General features: G+C 39.2%; 1 protein-coding gene across 3 annotated transcripts in view; it reads right to left on the bottom strand.

Annotated features, from left to right (window-relative positions):
• Positions 1 to 371: 371 nt before the first annotated feature.
• RPGRIP1L (RPGRIP1 like) overlaps positions 372 to 20,920 on the bottom strand; it is a 93,695-nt gene continuing 73,146 nt past the window's right edge. For 2 of the 3 annotated variants that reach the window (XM_059152151.1, XM_059152152.1), the window contains 4 exons: positions 15,847 to 16,030; positions 8,677 to 8,761; positions 2,837 to 2,970; positions 372 to 655 (listed from right to left, as the gene is read on the bottom strand). In XM_059152151.1, coding sequence (XP_059008134.1) covers positions 510 to 655; positions 2,837 to 2,970; positions 8,677 to 8,761; positions 15,847 to 16,030 — 549 coding nt within the window. In that variant the 3' untranslated portion in view covers positions 372 to 509. Of the gene's footprint in view, positions 656 to 2,836; positions 2,971 to 8,676; positions 8,762 to 15,846; positions 16,031 to 20,920 lie in introns of those variants that run through there. The other variant, XM_059152153.1, reaches the window with a different exon arrangement.

Below are 20,920 nucleotides of genomic sequence, written 5' to 3'. Positions count from 1 at the left end.
TGCATAAAATGGATATTAGCATTTTAAAGAGGAAGATTAACACATTAATCCAAGTAATTTTCATATATTGCTTCTAATAAAATCTTCACAGTATAAAACTCTTAATGAGGCTAATCACAGGCATTCCATTTAGTGGGACGATTAGGGATAACATAAAAGTATTTCTTTTCATAGGTTTTCTAAGATTTATCCTTTTTGCTTATTAAAAATAAAAATGGGACTAGCATGTCGGTTCTTCATACGAAAGTGTTGAAAATGCAAATGGGCTTTCTCATGCTATCATGTAGGTATAAATTATTGAGGAGGTACTGCCCATGGTGGAGAACTGAAGTCCTGAGGGGTGGCAGTCGTGGGAAGGAGGGAATAGAAAAATAAACAGATGGAAAAGGATACAAAACTTGACCACCACAAACCCAGGGCTCCCCCTCCCTGCGTCCCATGAATTCTAGATTATATACACCGGAGTAATTACAGAAACCTCCTTTCAGAGCTTTCACGTGAGCGTTTACTCAGGAGCAGGACGTGCCTCTGGAACGGCTTCTTTCAGCCTCCAAGTCGTCTCTGTGTTGCTCGTAGACGGATCGGAGGGCATGGAGTGCTTTGATGGTTACCCTGAGCTTGCCGATAGGTCCACCACCTCCCCGTGCATCGAAGACTAGGGAGAAAAATGGCCAAAAAGTGTTACTGTCATTCAACAGATTTTTCTTTAGATAGACTACCTGAAATGGGAATTGCAAACACGAAGATGGCTCTTTAAAAGTCCAAAGTTCACTGGCACCTCAGAAATCTGTAAATTAGGGGCACCTGGGTGGCTCAGTGGGTTAAAGCCTCTGCCTGCAGCTCAGGTCATGGTCTCAGGGTCCTGGGATGGAGCCCCGCATTGGGCTCTCTGCTCAGTGGGAGCCTGCTTCCCTCCACTCACTTCCTGTCTCTCTGCCTACTTGTGATCTCTGTCAAATAAATAAATAAAATCTTAAAAATAAAAATCTGTAAATTAAAGCCTGTCCTACATGTAGGAAGATACACATTTCAGGTCTATCACGTGTGCGAATACTTACTGCCTGTGGATTTAAGACTCCTGCTTGCTCCTAAAGCTGATCTCGTGGCAAGGCTGTAGGATGACGAGTCCCACACAGGCTTAGAATTTCTCAGTTAGAAGAAATAAAGTCTAGAAGGGATAAGATACGACAACTCCCCAATTTTTTTTTTTTAAGGAAATCTTGAAACTTAACTGGGTATACAATGACTTGGGTGGAGACCTGAGCAGGCAGGGAGGTCATTGGGCACCAGGGGTTCCCCAGCTTGATCCCGAGTTTCCTTACACCTCTTCTTCACTGCTCTGTCTGGCACCGAACACAGCATTAAAATCCTGACCTGACACCCGAGTGTTTAATTTTTTTGACTCTCCTTCAAAACACGGCCACAGGAGCTGTCTGGGACAGATTAGTGTGGCCACACGTGGATTCTCAGAATGGGAAGATGGGCTGCTAACCAGAACGAACAGGAGAAAAGCTGAAGAACATAAAGCCTAGATCACTTTCATTGCTTTTCTCAGGCTTTCTTGGTTCTGGTTGTCTTTCGGAGGGTTTAGGTTAATATTTTAATCCTCTCATCTTTTTCTGTGCCCAAGTTGTGACAAACTGTCATGTAGCTAGATATGGGTAGTTTAGAAAGATTTCCCAGGATAGGTTTCCAGTTTGGTTAATCATCTGGCTTGATGCTGACCTGTGAGTAGGTGGCACATATACAGGACAGAGAGCTTGACACGGGAACCGCAGCTGAACTGTGGGGGAACAGCGTCTGGCACTTAAGAGGTGCTCACATGCTCACATAAGTGTTCACTGGATGCATGAACAGTTGAGGAAATCAGCCGTGTACAGTCTACGGGAGATGCTCTGCTCACTTGGCAAATGTGACTAGGACTCAGCCTCATTTGTCCATTTACTGTGTACAGCCCTGGCTATCCTCATTAAGACTGTTTTTTTTTTTTTTTTAAAGATTTTATTTATTTACTTAACAGACAGAGATCACAAGTAGGCAGAGAGGCAGGCAGAGAGAGAGGAGGAAGCAGGCTCCCCACTAGCAGAGAGCCTGATGTGGGGCTCGATCCCAGGACCCTGGGATCATGACCTGAGCCGAAGGCAGAGGATTTAACCCACTGAGCCACCCAGGTGCTCCCTCATTATGACTGTTAAACGGCTGATTCATAAAGCACAATCCCTTGAGCATGTTCCAAGTATGTTTGATGAGAATCTGGAGGGTAGAAACTAAGCCGTGATGGGACTCATGCCTTTGAGGCAACAACCCAGGAGAGTACATTTTGTCGGGAATCCTTTTCTCCTCTCTGCATCCTGCTAGGAAGTAAGTGACCATTAAGACTCGGAGTCATTTGCAGTGGCTGTATCACTGGATTGTAGCACTGAATTAAAGAGAAGCCTTACAAAAGACACCATAATGATGACTCAGAATAACATACCTTGGCTGAAATAAGGCTTGACAGCATGAAGCTTCCATAAACAGCATTAAAAAAAAAAAATCCAATGGCCACATTTTTGTCACACACTCATCCTCAATACTAACAAAATGAACAATTCCTTGTGAAGTGCAATTAATTATTTTAAAATTTCTGTTGATTGAAAGGAAGACAGAGGGAGAGGGCAAGGGAGGGAGGGAGTGAAAAGCTTCCGGCTTTAAAAAAAAAAAAAAAAGCTGGAGTTACAAAGGAGTCAACCAATGTGGGACTCAACGTCCCTGTAGCCAGCAAAAAAGAAGGTTTTAATAAAGAATTTGGATTTCAGCATTTGTTGTACAAATTGAGCAATACTTTCACTCATACCATCGATATTTTGCTCGATGATGTCTCTCCCTTCCTGAAACATGTCAGCGAGGTCAATGTTAGCAATGCCAATGTCCTCGCACTCCAGATCCTGTTCATCCTCTGGAGGGTCACTGACCACGGTGAAGCGGACACTGAGAAGGGAAGAAAAAAAAAAACAGAAAATCCCCACAAAGTGAGGAAAAAATCATCATGAAACACAACTCCCAAATGGGGTTTTATCACTAAGTATGAAATCTCGAAGTTTCCAATTATTCCAATAAAAAGCAAATTACATGAGGTTAGATAAGTTATTGCATGAACTACTAGAATTATTATAGCACACCGAGCCTTCAAATGAACATAAATCCACTTTTCTGAGTGCCGATTAACATTTAACTCTAGAATCTGAGAAAATTACTAGGCAAAGAGAAGAACCAGATGTTCTAATACACACTATCTGATTGTATTGTGACACATTGACTTTTAAGGCTAAAAGGATCAAGTGAATAAAGACTGTGGAGATCAGGGCACCATTTTCAAAAGAAATGCAACATTTTCTACTTCAGAGTGTAGAAATGTACAACTTCAGAGTGGCTACCAAGCAATTTATTAACTCTCTGCATTCTCTGGAATGCAGGGACCATGCTCCCCAGTAACATTCTGAGTCACATTAGATAAATACTGTCGCTCTGCCCAACAGCTACATGGAATGTTTGTACTACTTCAGCAATCTTTTAACTTACAATCCTAGCATCCAAATTTTATTTTACTTTTAGACATAATTGTAGGGTTCCAATGGAACTGATCTGAATTAGTGGCTTGTGCTGAGGCCAAACACACTTGGATTGACCAAATGACAGGAATTTACAGTTAAGTACTCTTTTGATATGTCTTGGCAAGGGAGCTTAAACCATGGATACTTGTAAACTACCATTTTAACCATTTTCAAAATGTAGCTATCCCAAATCAGAAACCAAACAAGAAACTTGTTTCTTAGATCACATTTTGAGATGAAAATCTAAGTCTCGGAGAAATCATGCCTTGAGAAATACGTGCAAATAAAATCCTTTCCAAATACTTACAGGTAAACATGAAGGTATTTTTAACTAATTTGCTGAAAGTAAGCATTTGACATTTCATTCCTTTACTGAGACCCTGTTTTCAGCCAGCAATAAACTTTGATTAGAAAATAGAAATCCCAGGATGCCTGGGTGGCTCAGCTGGTTAATTAAGTGTCTGCTTTTGGCTCAGGTCATGATCCCAGAGTTCTGGGACCAAGCCCCGCATCGGGCTCCCTGCTCAGCGGAGAGCCTGCTTCTCTTTCTGTCTGCCACTCCCCCTGCTTGTGCTCTCTCTCTCTCTGATGAAAAAATGAAATAAAATCATAAAAAAAAAAAAAAAAACCAACCAGAAAGTAGAAATCCCTTCCCCTGAAACCACAGGCAACACTTACTCACACAATAATCGTGAAGAATACAGATCCTGATTTGTAAGTGGATGACTATATTACATGATGCATTAAGCAAAGGGATTAAGATGGAATGGTTAAAGGGAATCCATTGTGAGTTCAAATTTAGCTATCCCACTACTAGCTGTATAATGTTAGACACATTACTAAGCTTCTCTGTTCTTTTTTTTTTTTTTTAAGATTTTATTTATTTATTTGAGAGAGAACGTGAGAATGGGAAAGAGAGAGCATGAGAGGGGAGAGGCCAGAGGAAGAAGCAGGCTCCCTGCCGAGCAGGGAGCCCAATGTGGGACTCGATTTCAGGACTCTGGGATCATGACCTGAGCCGAAGGCAGTTGCTTAACTGACTGAGCCACCCAGGCTCAGCCCCTAAACCTCTCTGCTCTTATCTGTAGAACACGAAGGGCTCTTTTGGGGATCAAATGAGATGATACATATAAACAGTGCCTGGGACATGGAAACATCGAGGAAATGTTTGCTCTTTTATTACTATGATTTTTAATCTAGGTAGAGCTGCTTAAGCGTCTACATTTCTAACAGAAAAGAAAAAGAAGACATGGGGAAGACTTGTTTCAACTGGAAACTGTGATTGCCAAATTATACAATGACTGTATCAGTCAGTTAAACAAGAAGAATGGCGATGAAAGTAATTGTCCTAAAATGAATATGCTTGGAAGAGTAGGAATTACAAGTGATATCTGATGCACATTTTACATCCACAAGACTTACAGAAAAGATAGAGGCTAGGCAGATTGTACTAATATTGTTAAGTGTTCTCCTCCTATAACGTGTCACATTTAAGGATCACATCTCTATCACTTTACAAACGCATTCCATTACCTCCACTGAATATATGAGAATTCTGAGACAAAAAGCGGGGGGTGGGGGAGCCCTTCTAAATGCCAAGGAAAGGGTTAGAAACCAATATTCGGTACTCCTAGCTTCAAATTCTATGGAGAGCAAAATGAGATGTCAAATATGAAATTAAGAAATTATGAAGTTAAGCAAAAAAGGGAAGAATGTATGCTCAAATAATCTGAAAGCTACAATTTGGCTTCGGCTCAACAGCACATAAGATGTTGTGTTTCACCTGTACGCCTGCCAAACAAAGAGGCGGATATCTTGCTTGTTCTGTGTCCTGAAGAGGCTTCCAGGCTACTTGGAGGATCGGGGCAGACAGCCGGTGTAGATGTCATATACCCGCAGGGAGGTGGGACTGGAAGGACCTCAGGAGATGCTCTTGCCTCCCCTTCTCCCTCCTGCAGAACTCTCTCCTTGCTGACCTCCCTTGCCGGATCCTAGACAGAGACCTCTGTGTCTTCCTGCAGGCCCTTGGTTCCCTCTGCCAGCGAAGATCTTCTTTGTGCAGTTCATGGTTGGGCTGGGTCCTCTCGTCCCCTCACAATCCAGCTTACTGTCCTCTCCTTAGACTCGCTGTCACTGTTACTTTCTATGTGAGCAACTTGTTTAATCTTTCTCTTAGCACTTACTGTAAAATGTAATTGGTTTATTTGTTTACTTGTTGCTGTCTGTCATCCTCAGCGGGCTGGAAACGCCTGGAAGTGCAGGGACACCGCCTTGTCAAGCATTTCGCTCCCGATACTTACGTAGGGGATCATAAAGATTGTTGAACCTCTGCACGAATGCTTCTTGTTGAAGCCTGGCTCATTTGAAGTAGGTCTGCTGGAGGAGGCAGGCCCTGGGCTGGGCATCAAGATCCAGACCTCAAATGTCACCTGCTGCTATTTAGGAAGTCAGAAAGCACGAAAACTCCCTATATTGTTTAACATTTTTGATTCTCTGAAATAATTTCTTTTCATATAAAACAGGATAGAAAACAACCCTAAGGGTTACCTCTGAGTTTTACCTACTGGAATGCTGATGGTTATGGTGGATCTGCTCAACAGGACAGGTTAAAGAAAGGAAACCAAAAAAGAACCTTAAGTCAGTGTCAACATGATGACTTCAAATAATTTTTAAGTCCTGCTTCAAGGAGTTATGTCCCTTTGAAGGTGACACTTGTATACTCACAAACATAGGCAGGGCCAGGCGCAAAGGTACTGTAGGTAATTCGTTATACGTTGTACATAAATGTATGCACGTCAGGAAAGCTGGCCAACTTCTCTAACTGTGCCTTGTAAGCTGTCTCCAGTATTCAAGAGGGCTGCTGCCTGAGAACATGAGTTCTTATAAACTAGCAGGTAATTTAAACCATGTGAAGTAGCAGGACCTGTAAGTTTTTGCAAAAGGTGAGAACACCCATGGGAGTAACGACTGTCTTTTGGCTGTGGGAACATGTAAATAAACACCCCCTTTCTCCTGAAGAAAATGATACTGTCAGGGAGAAAAGCAGGCGTGCCCATTCTGTCCTGTGATGGCCCCCTTCCTGCCACAGTGGGCAGTGGCAGGCACCGCAGCGCTCTGGGCATGTACTCAGCCCCCATCCCTTGTCATCACTCTGTGCCTCTGCTGCCTCTTTTGTTTTTTCTCAAAATGACATGAACATTTGTGTCTCTGGGGGTCATTTAGAGATTTTTAGAGAAACAAGGATAGGTTAGTGGAAGTCATTACATTTACTGTGGACTTTTAAAGAAATTTTAAAACAATTTTGCTACAAGGAAGTAGGTCTACTGAGGAAAGGCAGGTCTATGTTTAAAGCAGAATCTGTCTTTTAAAAATACCCACTTCTGAGGAAACAAAATTGCTCTTCCCTGATGAGGAGTGCTACTTACAATATGTTCTAACCTTCCAGAAACAAAGTGAACACACAGGTAGACAATCAGACTGAGAAGACTGGGAAGTCCAGCCCAGCGCTTGCCCATGGAAACAGAGCTCAGTCCTGGACAGTAAGGACCCAGCCTGTTGGCCGCAGAGAGGCAGATGACATGGTCAGTGCAGTGTAAGTACTGGTGACCTGGGACAGCCCTGGAACTCTGATGGCAATGAGGAGGCCTGGAAAGAAGCTCAAACGATACAAAGTAAATAAGTAAAACCTGAATGATTACCTACCATGCTGGGCAAGACAGAACTTCAGCCTCATTAACAAGGTTTTTAGCATACTTTCTTCAGAACTGAGATCCAAAGAATTGATATATGTACTTTAAGGAGTTAATGAAAAAACTACTCTCAGATCCCAAGAGCTAAGAATTCCAGTCTCCTTTCTTGAAAGGGAAGATCAAATGCTAGTTTGCAAGCTCTTTTGAAAAACAGAATGTCCAAAAAAAAAAAAAAAAAAAAAAGAAAAAAGAAAAACAGAATGTCTTGGGGCACCTGGCTGGCTCGGTCAGTGGAGCATGTGCCTCTTGGTCTCGGGGTTGTGAGTCTGAGCCCCATGCTGGGTAGAGAGGCTACTCAAAAATAAAAACTTAAAAAAAAAAAAAAGAGAGAAAAATAGAATGTCTTTAACTTTCCCTTCATGCCCACTAAGAAAGGGGAGAACTTGAGCCTCTTTCTACGATGAACAGGGGTGAGCTCTATTTCGGAGGCACTAGGAGTCATCTGTGGGCCACAAAGGCAAGGAGAAGACGATGACAGAGAGCTAAAGGGCCTGCCCTGGCCATGGGAGGAGAGCCAGCAAACGGGCTGATGGGCAGCGCCTTACAAAACTCCTCAAAACTGTACACTTGGGAGCTCGCACAAAAGCAAGAAGTTACTAAGACCAGGGATTTTCCTTCTTACAGGGGTATTATTACTCTACCGAACTAGAATCCAAAATCTTCTGTTCAGATTTGGAAAAAAAAAAAAAAGCCATTAAAAATAACATGAAATGATGAATAATTAAACAATGATAGTAAAGTAAAATGAGTCTGGAAGGCTGATGAGCTAGTACATGTAATAATATTGACATTGCTGCTACTACTTACATCGATGACCAGGATGTCATCTTGTGCCATACTCTTGTGCCATGTCCTATTCTAGCCATCCCACCTCTATCATCTCCCTGAAGCCTCTTGACCACCCTATCTGGTATCATCTCCATTTTCCGGATGAAGAACATGAGGCGGAGGGTGCTTGTCCCAAGTCAGCTTATAAGTGATGAAACAAGAATCTGTGCTCAAGCCACGTGGCTCCAGAGGGCACCCGCCTTGCAACTGTGTCATGCTCTTTACAGTTAAACTTGAACTTGAACTCTAATGGGATACTAGATACACACCGTATGGTGTTTTGGTGTACAAAGCACTGTCAGATCTTTACAGTTGTTCCGCACAGTATGCAGGGCTACTCTGTTTCTAGGAAGAAAGAAACCAAGAGGAAACACACTCATCCCAGGACACAGGGTGAATCAGAGAAGTCAGGGGTTCTGATTCCGCTTCTTGAGCTTTCTTTCACACCACGCTACGGAGACCTACTTCACAGGAACCATCCAATAACGTAGAGTGCTTAAATGTACCTTCTGTATGGCAGCTCTTGTTTCAGTAGTATTGCTCTTAAGATGTCTCTCTTTGCTTGGTTGTTCTCTTTATCCACGTAGATCACTGTACAAAAAAAAAAAAAAATATCCCCAGAAAGAAGTCACTCAGGAATATGCTACATTAGTACCATTCTGTATATGTATGAATACCTGTTTTTAGAGATACAAGCCATGCCACCTCACTTGTATGCCTGGGAAAAGAAAAGCAGCTCTGGAAGCCAGAATCAAATCTGAGCAGTCATGTGATCTAAAGTCATGTCACGGGCGGGTTTATGTGCACGCTGTCAGAAAGGATACGAGCAACATCTAAGAGTGCCACATTGCTGTCACTGCCTGTTAATGACACTGGCAGTCAAGACGGTAAAAGCCAGCGGTCTTTATTGCTTTGTATTTGAGGGATTTACTGCATTTTCTCTCACCCAGGATACGCGTGATAATGATAATGTATGGCAGAGAGCTTGTCCTTCCTGACAGCTTCGGTAATTTAATCCTTCTTTCCTGCCACAACATGCAATAAAAGAAGCATCTGGTGTCTTGGGTTGAGGAAATCCATAGGCTGACGTGTGCTGGTGTTGGGGTGGGGTGGGGAGGGAAAGGAAGGGAAGAGAGAGAGGGTTTTCAGGGCAAGAAGTTCGTCTTTGTTTTTTAATGGTGTGTGTTGGGGGTGGGAGGGCGCTGGGGTGGCTCAGTTGGTTAATCATCCGACCTTTGGTTTGGGCTCAGGTTATGATCTCAGGGTCATGGGATGGAGCCCTGCCTCAGGCTCTGCACTCAGTGGGGAGTCTGCTTGGGGATTCTCTCTCTCTCCCTCTGCCCCAACCCTGCTCACACTTGCATGCATTCTCTCTCTAAATAAATAAATCTTCAAAAAAAAAAAAAAAAAAAGGTACATGTTGGCATGAAGGAATGTGGCCAGACTTTACTAGGCTGAAATAAGAGATGAGATAGCTGATCTAAAGTCCCGCCAGGAAGAAGGCGATGAACATTCAAAACTGTAAATAAGTGCCTGCCCTTTGGGAAAATGGCATCTCAGGGAGCAAACACCAATTTTCAACCTGATTATTTTTTCTCAGCTCGGCAGCCATTCAGCATGCCTTAGCTTCTGAAGACATTTCTTTTTCAGATGCCATTTTGGAGGTAAAGTGTCCCCTGTGACCAGACCTCAATTTAGAGACTATCCCTGATCAAAAATACACGAAGGGTGAAAGATACCGTGACAATTCCAAAGCCAGACTCCACTGGGAATGAACATATTTCATCCTGAGAATGTTTCCCTGGACAATTTTAGTCCAATCTCAAATGATGATACAGTTCACTTAATCATTTGGCTCAGCTGACATGCTGGGCACGGAGTTAGGCACGCAGGGTGGGAGACATATCGGCATCTGTCTAGGTGTGGGCTTAAGAGAAGTGAGAACCAAGGTCACACAGCAGCTCTTAGCTTGTTGCTGTTCCCACGATGCAGTAACAGTAAATGTGACTAATTATACAGGTTACTGAGATTTATAGGCGTCAGAAAAGACAAAGGGTTCAGAGTATTTTGTAAATATAGTGCTTTGCTTATCAGTGCTAAAAAGGTTTTCTAAGAGATGAGTTCCACTAATGCTGGGAGACTGGACTCATTCTGACCACCAGTACACCAAGCCAAATGGAAATTTTTTTTTGGTTTTGTTGTTAATCACCAATTCGAAGTGCAGCTGAGCATATCTTTTTGACTTCAGAGTTTTAAAGCTTAATGGTCATCATGGTCTACATTATTATTTTTTGTGTGTGTGATAATTTTTTGGATAATTTCCCCCCTAGTTTTACTGCGATAAAATTGACTTAAAACATTGTATTAATTTTAGGTGTATAACATAATGATGTGATATGTATATGATATGTAATATGTACATATTACAAAATGATTACCAAAATAAGTTTAGTTAATATCCATTATCTCCCTGAGTCACACATTTTTTTCTTCTTCTGGTAAGAACTTTTTAAAGATCCACTCTTAGCAACTCTCAAATACACAGTAGAGTCTCTTGTTAACTATAATGTTCCACATTATTTGAAGACATGAGTTATCTCAGTGATTAAAAACAAAAAAGACTGAATTCAAAGTCCAGCATGCAGATAGTTTTCCAAATAAATTAGGCCAGTTCTGACAAATCTCAATAGCTTGAAAAAAATTTTTTTCATTTTTTAAAAATTTGGTCATATTAATTTAATTTTTAAAATGTGGCCATAAAATTTATAATTTTAACCACTTTTAAGCATACGTTCAGTGACATTACATTCATACTGTTGTACAACCATGACTACCATCCGGCTCCAGAGCTTTTCCTTCGCCCCAAACTAAACTCTTTTTCAGGATCCCCCAGGCCCTGGTAACCTCTATTCCACTGTTGGTCTCTACGAACCGGACTCTTCTAGGTACCTCTTATTAAGCAGAACCATACGATATCTGTCCCTTTGTGACTGGCTTATTTCACTTAGCATAATGTTTTTCCAGGCTCATCCTTGGCATGTGTCTGAATTTCACTCCTTTTTAAGACTGGATAATGTTCCGCTTGGATATACAGATTGTGTTTATCCATTCATCTGCTGATGGACATTTGGGTTGTTTAGGTTGTGAACACCTTTTGGCTATTGTAAATGATGTAAATAATGCTGCTATGAACATGGGTATTCAAGCATCTGTCAGAATGCTTGCTTTCAACTCGTTTGGGTAAGTATACAGAAGTAGAACTGCTGTACCATATGGCAATTCTTTGTTTAAAATTTAAAAAAAAAAAAACATCTTTTTCACTGAAACTGGTAAAAACAAAATGGTCTAGTTGGGCCATCTTCTGCTTCTGCTTCTTGCAGCTGGCCAGCACACCGTATTTCCTGTTCTCTTAACAATGATACAAACAGTGACAGCCATCGTTTAGTGAGTGATATTTATGTGCTAAGTACTACACTAAGTACACTAAGTAGTACTAAGTACTACACTCAATACTTTTCTTATGGCAATCACATGTGTTAAGAACCATACTGTCCCACATTTGACAGATAATTAAATAGACCCAAAGAAGGTAAATAATTTGCCCAAACTCACCTATTGAGAAAAGGGCCGAACCAGACTCTGAATCCACCAAAACCTAACCTCCTTGCTAGAACTTCTCCTTCTTCTATATGAAGCCAAAACTTTTCCTGATGTTTAAGCTGCAACCATATCGTCAGCACAGGTGGGAGTGAGAGAGAGAGCTCTATACCCTTATCAAGGGAAGCCACCTGATCCTCCTTTCACTCTTTCACAAAGGGATCTTGCTTGGGTGCAGCTGGTCCAGGTGCCTTCAACAACTCTCTTGGGCTGAACACTTTTTAAAAATTCCTTTCTGAAAAAACTCAAGCTCCTTACCCATCAGCTTACTTCTCCAAACATATACCAAATGTGAAGTCCAGCTCTCCTGCTTGCATAAGAAATGCCTAGAATACAGGCATCTTAATGTGCGCCTGCATCCCTGGGAGGGCTGGTTAGAATGCACATTAACGAGCTCACCCTGAGTTTCCAATTCAGCAGGTCTGGGTTAGGGCCTGAGAATGTGCATTTTTCACTTCACAGCAGCTCCTGCTCCTCCTGATCAGGATGTCACACACTGAGAACCACTGTGTAGCTCAACATCCCTTTGCATAATTTTTGAGTAGGATCAGCAACCAGTGAACACTTTTGTGTTGAACATGTGAGAATCGGGACACTGGGGCTACCTCTAGATCACAGTCCTAAGGACATCCATTTGATGTTCTGGAACTAGACAGTTAGAAACAAAACCTACAGTTTCAAAACTTCAAATAGATCTTTTAAAAGACAATTCTGGTGATTTGAAAAGTATCAAAACTCTAAAAATTAAGCTATTCATCTTTTATTCTCATTAAAAAGGACAATTGTTTAGGACTTGTTGGATTTAGACAAAACTTACTGAAAACAGATAACTCAAAAAAGGTACAAAGTAGTAGTCCAAAAACACAAGATGATGCTGAATTGTGTACCATTAAAAACCTATCACTTCTGCAGTTTGGAAAAATCCTTACATTCTTTGTCAGTGTCATTCGGCAGAAGAAATGGAGATGGCTTAATTACAAAGGGTTGATGAACTTCAATCTCAGAAAACTTTTTGTGTTGGAGTGTCACCATTCCCCTAATCCTTATCTTTGCCAAATTTCTCTTCCTATTAGTGACAAAAGGTAAATTCTGCATTGTTTTCATCTTCCAAATTGAACTTTGTTCCAAAACATAGACTGTTCAGTGCTCAGAGACTAAGGACCCAGAACTGTATAAATCTCATAAAAACTTTGGACGATTTCATTAATCTTTTCCTTCCCACTGTCAATTCCCTAGAAGGCTTTATTCAGCCCAGACAACATTCTTCAAACCTACCATTAATCTTATTTTTTCCAAACTATTTTCTTGCTTTCTCAGCATTCTCTAAGCAAAATTTTCAGGCCCGATAAAACACAAACGTTTTGTTCATGCTACAAATGTCTTGCAAGTGAATTCAACCCCCCCCCCCCCACCACGATTTCCAGCCTTAAGAAGATATATTTTTTGTGTAAGTGAAACTGGTATTAACATCTCTTAATAAAGACTGAATCAGGCTATAAATAATTGTGGGAATCACTAGACTAAACCTCTCTTTTTATGTACCTAATTTAGGCCTCAGGATACAAATCCCTTTTGAAAGGATTCAAGCCATAATGCGGGGTAAAAATCATTGTGAGGTTCCGTCAACCTCTCAACTGGTGCGGTGTTCAAACAGCACGTACGAATTGTCCTTTAGATTTTCCATCTGAATTAAAAAGTCAGTTTGGAAATAAAATTACTTTCATTAACATTTAATAAGATTTGGAAGATGTAAGTCTACATTATATTGACCTTTTACATCAAGTCACAAGTGAATGGCAAATTATTACAATAATTAGATGAGATAGTTACTTATTAACCAAAGATTCAAGGAGATTGTCCTGCACTGAAGGTGATGTAAATCCAATAATTTAAAAATAAACATTTTTACTATGTTATAATTAAGTGAAAAATAAAATAAAGCCTCCTACAAGATTAATCTTACTTCTCAAATTTGCTGAGGACCTAAGACTACATTTTTCAGATATAATAGATAAAAACAGCATTATTTTGCTTGGAAGCATAATATATATTTCTCTCCCTTCCCACCAGGAGGGCATTTAAATATACTTACAATTCTTTTCAATTAGCCTTTAAAATTCTCATAGTCAAATCTCAGTAGGTAGGAAGAGAAGCTGAGAAAAGGTATAGTAAACATTTCTACAGAATTCACTTCTAATAAATTATTAGTTTTCTTGTTGCATTCAGATGACTATTCATTAGAAACATAAGTAGCTCTTAAAATGCCAATTAGATAGGAAGGTATCTTGCAGTAAGAGGAAAAAATATACCTGAGTCAATGCCAACCAACTAATAAAAAGCCCCCCCAAAGCCTGAGAATGAACGTTACAAAATGCAGGACACTTGAGGACGTGTTAACAGGTTGTAACCCCAGAATGATTTGCATCGCTTCTTATGCAAATAAAAACAATCTGTTGTGTAGCGGGCCAAATTTCTCAATGTAGGATTTCTAAAAAGCTCTTTTGTTGTCAGTCTAACCAAGCATTCTACTGCTGACCTTTAAAAAGAATAATACAAAAGCCAGAAAAGGTTGTCTCTTTGCTTGGGTATCTTCATTTCAATTAGTTGTCTAATCAGTTCTTCCATTACTTATAGTATTTTGACATGGTTTACTTTTCTGAAACTTTGCAGGTAAAAGATCTCTAGGAAGCTTGAAAAAATATTTTTGGAAATGTTTCTGTTATATCAGGTCAGTGGAAGGAGGAATCAGATTCTTGTCCTGACCACACTATTTATTTCCCCTGTGATTTCTCAACCTATCTGTCATTATAGAATTATAGAATTTGAGCTGGAGGGGATCTAAGAGAGCCCCTTATTCAATAGGTAAGAAAACAGGATACCATGAAATTTAAACATCTTGCCCAAGTTCATATAACTTATAAGAACTGTGGATACAGGGAAGACTAGAACAGATTTCTAGATACTCATAATTATTGTCTCAAGCTATGACCACACTTCGAAAAATAGCAGGTGTGTGCACATGTGCACACACACACATGCACACGCATAAATAACCATGAGCATTTGTAATCTTAAGCATGATCAATCAGTAGCATGATATATATACAGTCAATAGCATGATTACATATATTGATTAAAATACAATTATAAAACTAGTGAGAAAAAAATATTAGTGTTCAACTAGTATAAAATGGCCTGTTTTGCTAAAGATAATGCAATACTCCATCTTTATGGTTTGTTTTAATATATGGCTTTAGAATTTAGTAAGCCCTAAGGCTCTTAACATAGGGTCATGTCAGCTTGATATGATGACTTTTACTCCTCTTTGATTATACACTGATATATACTATTATTTAAAACATCTTAAAGTTGGCTGATCGAAGAATTTAAAGGGTACCAGTTGGGTCTGACTTAGATGTCAACTAGCTGATAGATAAAGCCCTCAAAGAGAAAACCTGCCTGGAGCTATCAGTGCATGTGTGGGCTAAATCATGAAAAGGTATTCTAAGAATGTATATCACTCATCTAAAATACTGAACATATAGACACTAGGAGAGAGATATGTGTATACTGTAAAAACATCCATGAGATGACATTGACCAGAAAGGTAGAAAATATTAGGTCACTGAATGGTTTGAATCATATGATTAAAAAGCTAGTAGTACTTTTTTCCCCTGTGAAATATTACACTTTTTGATTCAGTTCAGTTGTAGACCCAGGTGACATTTTTCTATTGATACTATAAAATAGCAGGAATGTCTACAGACACTGTTTTTCTACTGTTTTTGTTTTCTCTTTAGTATTACTTCAAAGTTAATTTGAAGAGTTAATTTCAATTCAAATTTGAAATTTAATCCTTATGCTACAGGTCTGACTTTATTTTATTTATTAATCCATTCTGATGAGACTTTCATGACTTTATGTGAACATTAGAGAATTACACTTTCTCCTTGTTCCTGCAGCTACCTTCACCGATAAGACAAAAACGAAAGTCTGAATTATAAAGGAACCATACATACCATTGCTATAATTATAGTAGACCCACTGCCCACTCTTGGGTTTTGGAAGTGACACAGGTGTCTCTTCAGCAGGAAGACTGTAGAATCTGCATTCCACGAACAGCCGTTGGATAGTGTCATCTGCAGTTACTCGAGAATCATTAAGGCTTAGAGCTATGATCTCAATCTGAATTTTTTCTGATGGCTGTTTAAAGAGCAAAAACAGGAAAACCAACAAAGAAACATAAAACAAATGAGCACAACCCCCTTTACTCTTTTTCACTATCAATTTTAAATAAAACATGAAGGCCAATGGGTTTCTTTTTTGGAACGCATTGTACACTACTGTATAGTTACACATGATAGATTATTCACGACAGAGAGAGAGAGAATGAGATTCTAATGCCCCAGGGTTTGAAGTTAACAGTGTCATGGCAATAGTCTCCTGATTTACATTTGAGGCTATAAATACCCCACTAGTAGTCTATCAGGGGGGAAGATTATGAGATCTTCATCTCCGATTGCTCTCAGAATGACAAGTATCAGTTGGCCTTATTTCAAACTATGTAATGAAGTACATGTTTATCACTGCTTTTATTTAATCTACAGTACCTGAGAAGTTTCGGTTATGCAGAGATCAAAGCCTGTTGAATACTTCATAGCTATTATGCTAATAAATGTCGCTATATGAATCCATATTAAGGAGAGCAGAAACTATAGTTCATCCTCTTATATATTCTGCCACAACATATTTCATTCAGTAAGAAATGTTTTCAAACAAAAGAAACAAAATTGTTATCTAATTTACTACGTATTTCCTTCTAATTACAGAATTAACAGCTAAAAATATATTCGTTTTACTGTGTAATTTTCACTTCAATCCTTAATAGATTTTCGGTGTCACAGACATTACTAAATGAGCCATACATGTTCCCTTCAGTAACGATTTAAAACAAACTATAGACTATGACTTAAAAATTAGATCACACCAAGATAACCCCTCACTTAAATGTTTGTTGCTCACAATTTTAAATTTGTGCTTCATTCCCTTTTACTAAATCCCTCTTTACTAAATTCAGAAGCATGCTACTGTAGATTACATAAGTTCAAATAATAATTAGAAAATCCTGAAACTGAGACCTGTCTATATGACCAACTTTTAGGAACTCACTGTCAAACATAAATCAGTGTGCAAATTCATCATAGTGATTACTTAGATGTTTCAAAGCATATAATGTAATTAATCAAACTGAAAAGCATAACTATCCTATTGTAACAATATCCCCATAAAGAACAATTTCTATTACTGTCAAACCCCCTCAATATTTGATGAAGTAATTTTACCCCATTCTTTCAAAAGACATTTTCTTTTATTATGTATTCTAAGACACTTTAACTAAAAACCCAAATCTGAATATTTCAATAAGGTTATTTTATTATTCAGTAGATTCATGGAAATTTTACTAGGATGACAGAGAAAATTCCACACCATTCTGTCTCCACTAATACAGGTACAAGGCTGCAGCTGGCAATATTACTAGGATTAGCATAGTATGATGAAATATTTAAAGGAAAATTTTTTCTAAAACCTAATAAATCAAATGACTGCCAAATGTCATTAAAGTGATGGTCTTTGACTTGAATATGCTTTTCATATTCAAATTTGAAAAGAAAGAGATGAAAGCCTGGAAAGGTTACTCGGTTTCAACTAATAACCTCAAGCCCTCTCCGTTCACGTGCATAAAAAATGAAGTTGGCTCCATTGTCTAACCTCACTTCAGAAAAGCCCTTTTCTGCTTGCCGAAGACTAACGTGGTAAAGAAAATATTTTAAGTGATATTATTTTTTCCTTAAAATGTATGGTTGTTGTCAAAATACCACACATGAACACCCATTTTACATTTCGGCTTCAAATGCAGCACGATGCATAATTAAGCCTTTTACATGACTTGTAATTTGAAAAAACTCAGAATTGTTATAACAATAACTTCTTATAAAACATTCTTTTCATTTCTGCCCAAAAGAATTAAAGGAAATTAGCCATAAAAAGGCAAAAGAGGCATATACATGTTTATTTCTACATTGTGAAAAGAATAATTTAAAGTTGTTTATCGTGGAACTCAATGAAGGGGCGAATTGATTTAACTGGTTATTTTATTCATAATATATTAAGTATATCATTCCTATATGAAAACTTGCATTTTTCTAAGATTGTATTTAGGTTGTTAAACAAGACTATATATAAAAATCTAATTCTAAATGAAAGTAGATTACAGCCGAAGAAACAAACCAAAACTTCAATACCAAACAAACCAAAAGAAAACCTACTGTATTATACAAATAAATAAAACAGCTTTAAAATTCCTCACATGACATCACCTCCTTTCTTCTGGTCCAGTCTTTTGTTACTGTTTTCCACCCCACCCCTATCCTACCCCAACCTCATTACCTCTATCCTATGTCCTTCTACATTCTCTAATATTCCAAACAGAAGTTATCATTTCTTTGTTCTTTTTACACTGCATAAACCAACTTAAAATACATCAAAAAAGGGAGAAGTTCCAAATTATCCTAATTGTATGTATTTAGGGAAGCATGCTCTGAATAAAGAATTTTCCAAACCTGATATATTTTGGCTAATGGGCAAGCCAATTTATTTTTCAACATCGGAACAATTCTGGTGTGTTCTCGCCTCTGTGCATCGAAAGTTCAACTAGATTATATATTAAAATTTTGAAGATTAGGAAGCACTTCCAACCGTATAACTGACAACTCCAACTTAGTGACAGAAATGAACTCAAATTCTCTCCTTTCCCCCAAACTCCATTCATCCTCTGCAGCTTCCTATCTCAGGTGACACAGCCATCCACCTGGTCACAGACAACCAGGAGACTGTGGGGCCACTTCTGCCATCCCCAGTTTTCATACCTACCACATCCTACAGATGACCCATTCCTGTTCATTTTACTTCTTAAATACCTCAATGATTCGTCAAATTATTGAAAGCTTATGATATTTCAACACTGTATCAGCTACTGGGGAGATAAAGACAAAACCGCATGTGGTTTCTTTCTGCAAAGTGGATCTAATTTCAGGGCTGGAAAAGAGGTGAGGCACTCTTGCCCTAATCCCTTGTCTGCGGCGGCAACTCTTCTTGTGGCTAAATTCTCCCTCTAAAAACAAATCAGGTATCACCTTTCTGCTTGAAAACGGATGAACCTTCACTCCAGCCATTTTCCTGGACCAGGGGTGTGCTGTTTATAGAGCTCAGGTTTCCTGTCGAAAATCTTCTCTATCCGACAAAATTCTGCTTATTTTAGGCCCTGGGCCACACATGCTGTCCTTTTATTTATTTATTTATTTATTTATTTATTTATTTATTTATTTAAGATTTTATTTATTTATTTGACAGAGAGAGATTACAAGTAGGCAAAGAGGCAGGCAGAGAGAGAGAGGAGGAAGCAGGCTCCCCGCTGAGCAGAGAGCCCGATGCGGGACTCCATCCCAGGACCCTGAGATCATGACCTGAGCCGAAGGCAGCAGTTTAACCCACTGAGCCACCCAGGCGCCCCATGCTGTCCTTTTATGATGGCATCACAAATCTTCCAGAGCAAGCTGGTTCCCCCACTGGACCCTCACGGCACCCTCAGTCACATTATACTGCCTGGATTTCTTTACCCACCTGCCTCTCTCTGGAGACTGTGAGCTCCTGGAGGCCAGAGCTGTATTTTTATTACTCTTCTGCTGTTCCACATTCTATCTGGCACATAGTAGCCCTCAATAGTCAGTAAAAGATACAGAGTCAAGGGAGATTGAACATCTTTTATATATTCAGATTATCTTTTGTATGTTGCCAGAAATAGGTGAAGCGGCAATTATTAGTGTTTTCTCTTTGAACAAATATTTACTGTGTCTTCCCGGTTTTGGTAAGCTGGCGATGAATAAGTATTGAAAAATATTCAGAAATCTTGCTGTTCTAGATTTAAGTTAAATAAGAGTATTTCAAAGACAGGTCAGTATTGTAGAACTGAGATGGCAGGTTACTATTATTTCAGCTTTTTTGTATGTTTGAAATTTTTCATAATAAAGCAATGAAAATAGTTCCTTTAGGAGCCTGGGAAGGGATAAGGATACTTGGATGACTGAAGCAAAGCCTCTGCAGATAGATGCATAGTAATGTCTCTTCAGAATCACTAGAACATGACGGAGGCTCTTGGGCAGGACATTAATAGCCTTCACAATAGGAAGTTTGCCATACAGTCTAGGCTTTAGGCTTTTCCTGTTTCCTTTTTTTTTTTTTTTTGTAGAGAGAGCTCGCATGCAGGGTGTGGGGCCCCCGTGGGGGGAAAGAAAATCTCTTCACACTCCACACTGAGCGTGGAGGCCACCTCAGGCCTCCATTCCATGACCCTGAGATCATGACCTGAGCTGAAATGAAGAATCCGACACTTAATGGACTGAGCCACCCAGGCATCCCTCCTGTTTTCTGTATGTTTGAGTGTTTGTTACTAAGTATGATGTTACTTTTTTTGTCTCCTTCACCAACTGCCCTATTAACTTCCCTAGTTAGAAAAGATGTTGATGTCGGCATATAAAAAGAGCATTTAAAAATTCTGACTGTGGTGACAGAAGTAATAGAAATCACTCAAATATGAATTGCAAGCAACTTATTTTTAGTTGTCTGTATAGATGGACACTACATATTATATGATTGAATGATCTAGAAATGTGATGACAGCTAGTATTACTCCCAGAGAAAAAAAAGTTACAGCTCTCATGATTTTGGCTCAACTCCACTATTGCTTCCTGATTGATGTTAATTCATTTTTAGGCCATATTTTTCTATAGTATTTACTTAAGCTTTTATTGGTATGTTTAAATTTTTTGTTTACTTAGAGGATCATGCCGAATTCTTCCGACATCAGAGCAGCTACACTGGAGCTGAACTATTAGCCTCCTAAAAATTAATTATACTTGACAGCCCTTAAACATAGTATTCCTTAACTGAGAATGGCCTATGAGAAAGGTTTTGCAACTTGTATCAGTCAGTTAGATTTAACTCTAACTCGGTTGAGATTACACGTGAGTTTTATTT

This window comes from Mustela lutreola, chromosome 16 (assembly GCF_030435805.1).
Source record: "Mustela lutreola isolate mMusLut2 chromosome 16, mMusLut2.pri, whole genome shotgun sequence".
Taxonomy (NCBI): Eukaryota; Metazoa; Chordata; class Mammalia; order Carnivora; family Mustelidae; genus Mustela; species Mustela lutreola.
The sequence above is the reverse complement of the archived record's forward strand: the minus strand, read 5'-3'. Positions and strand labels throughout refer to the sequence as shown.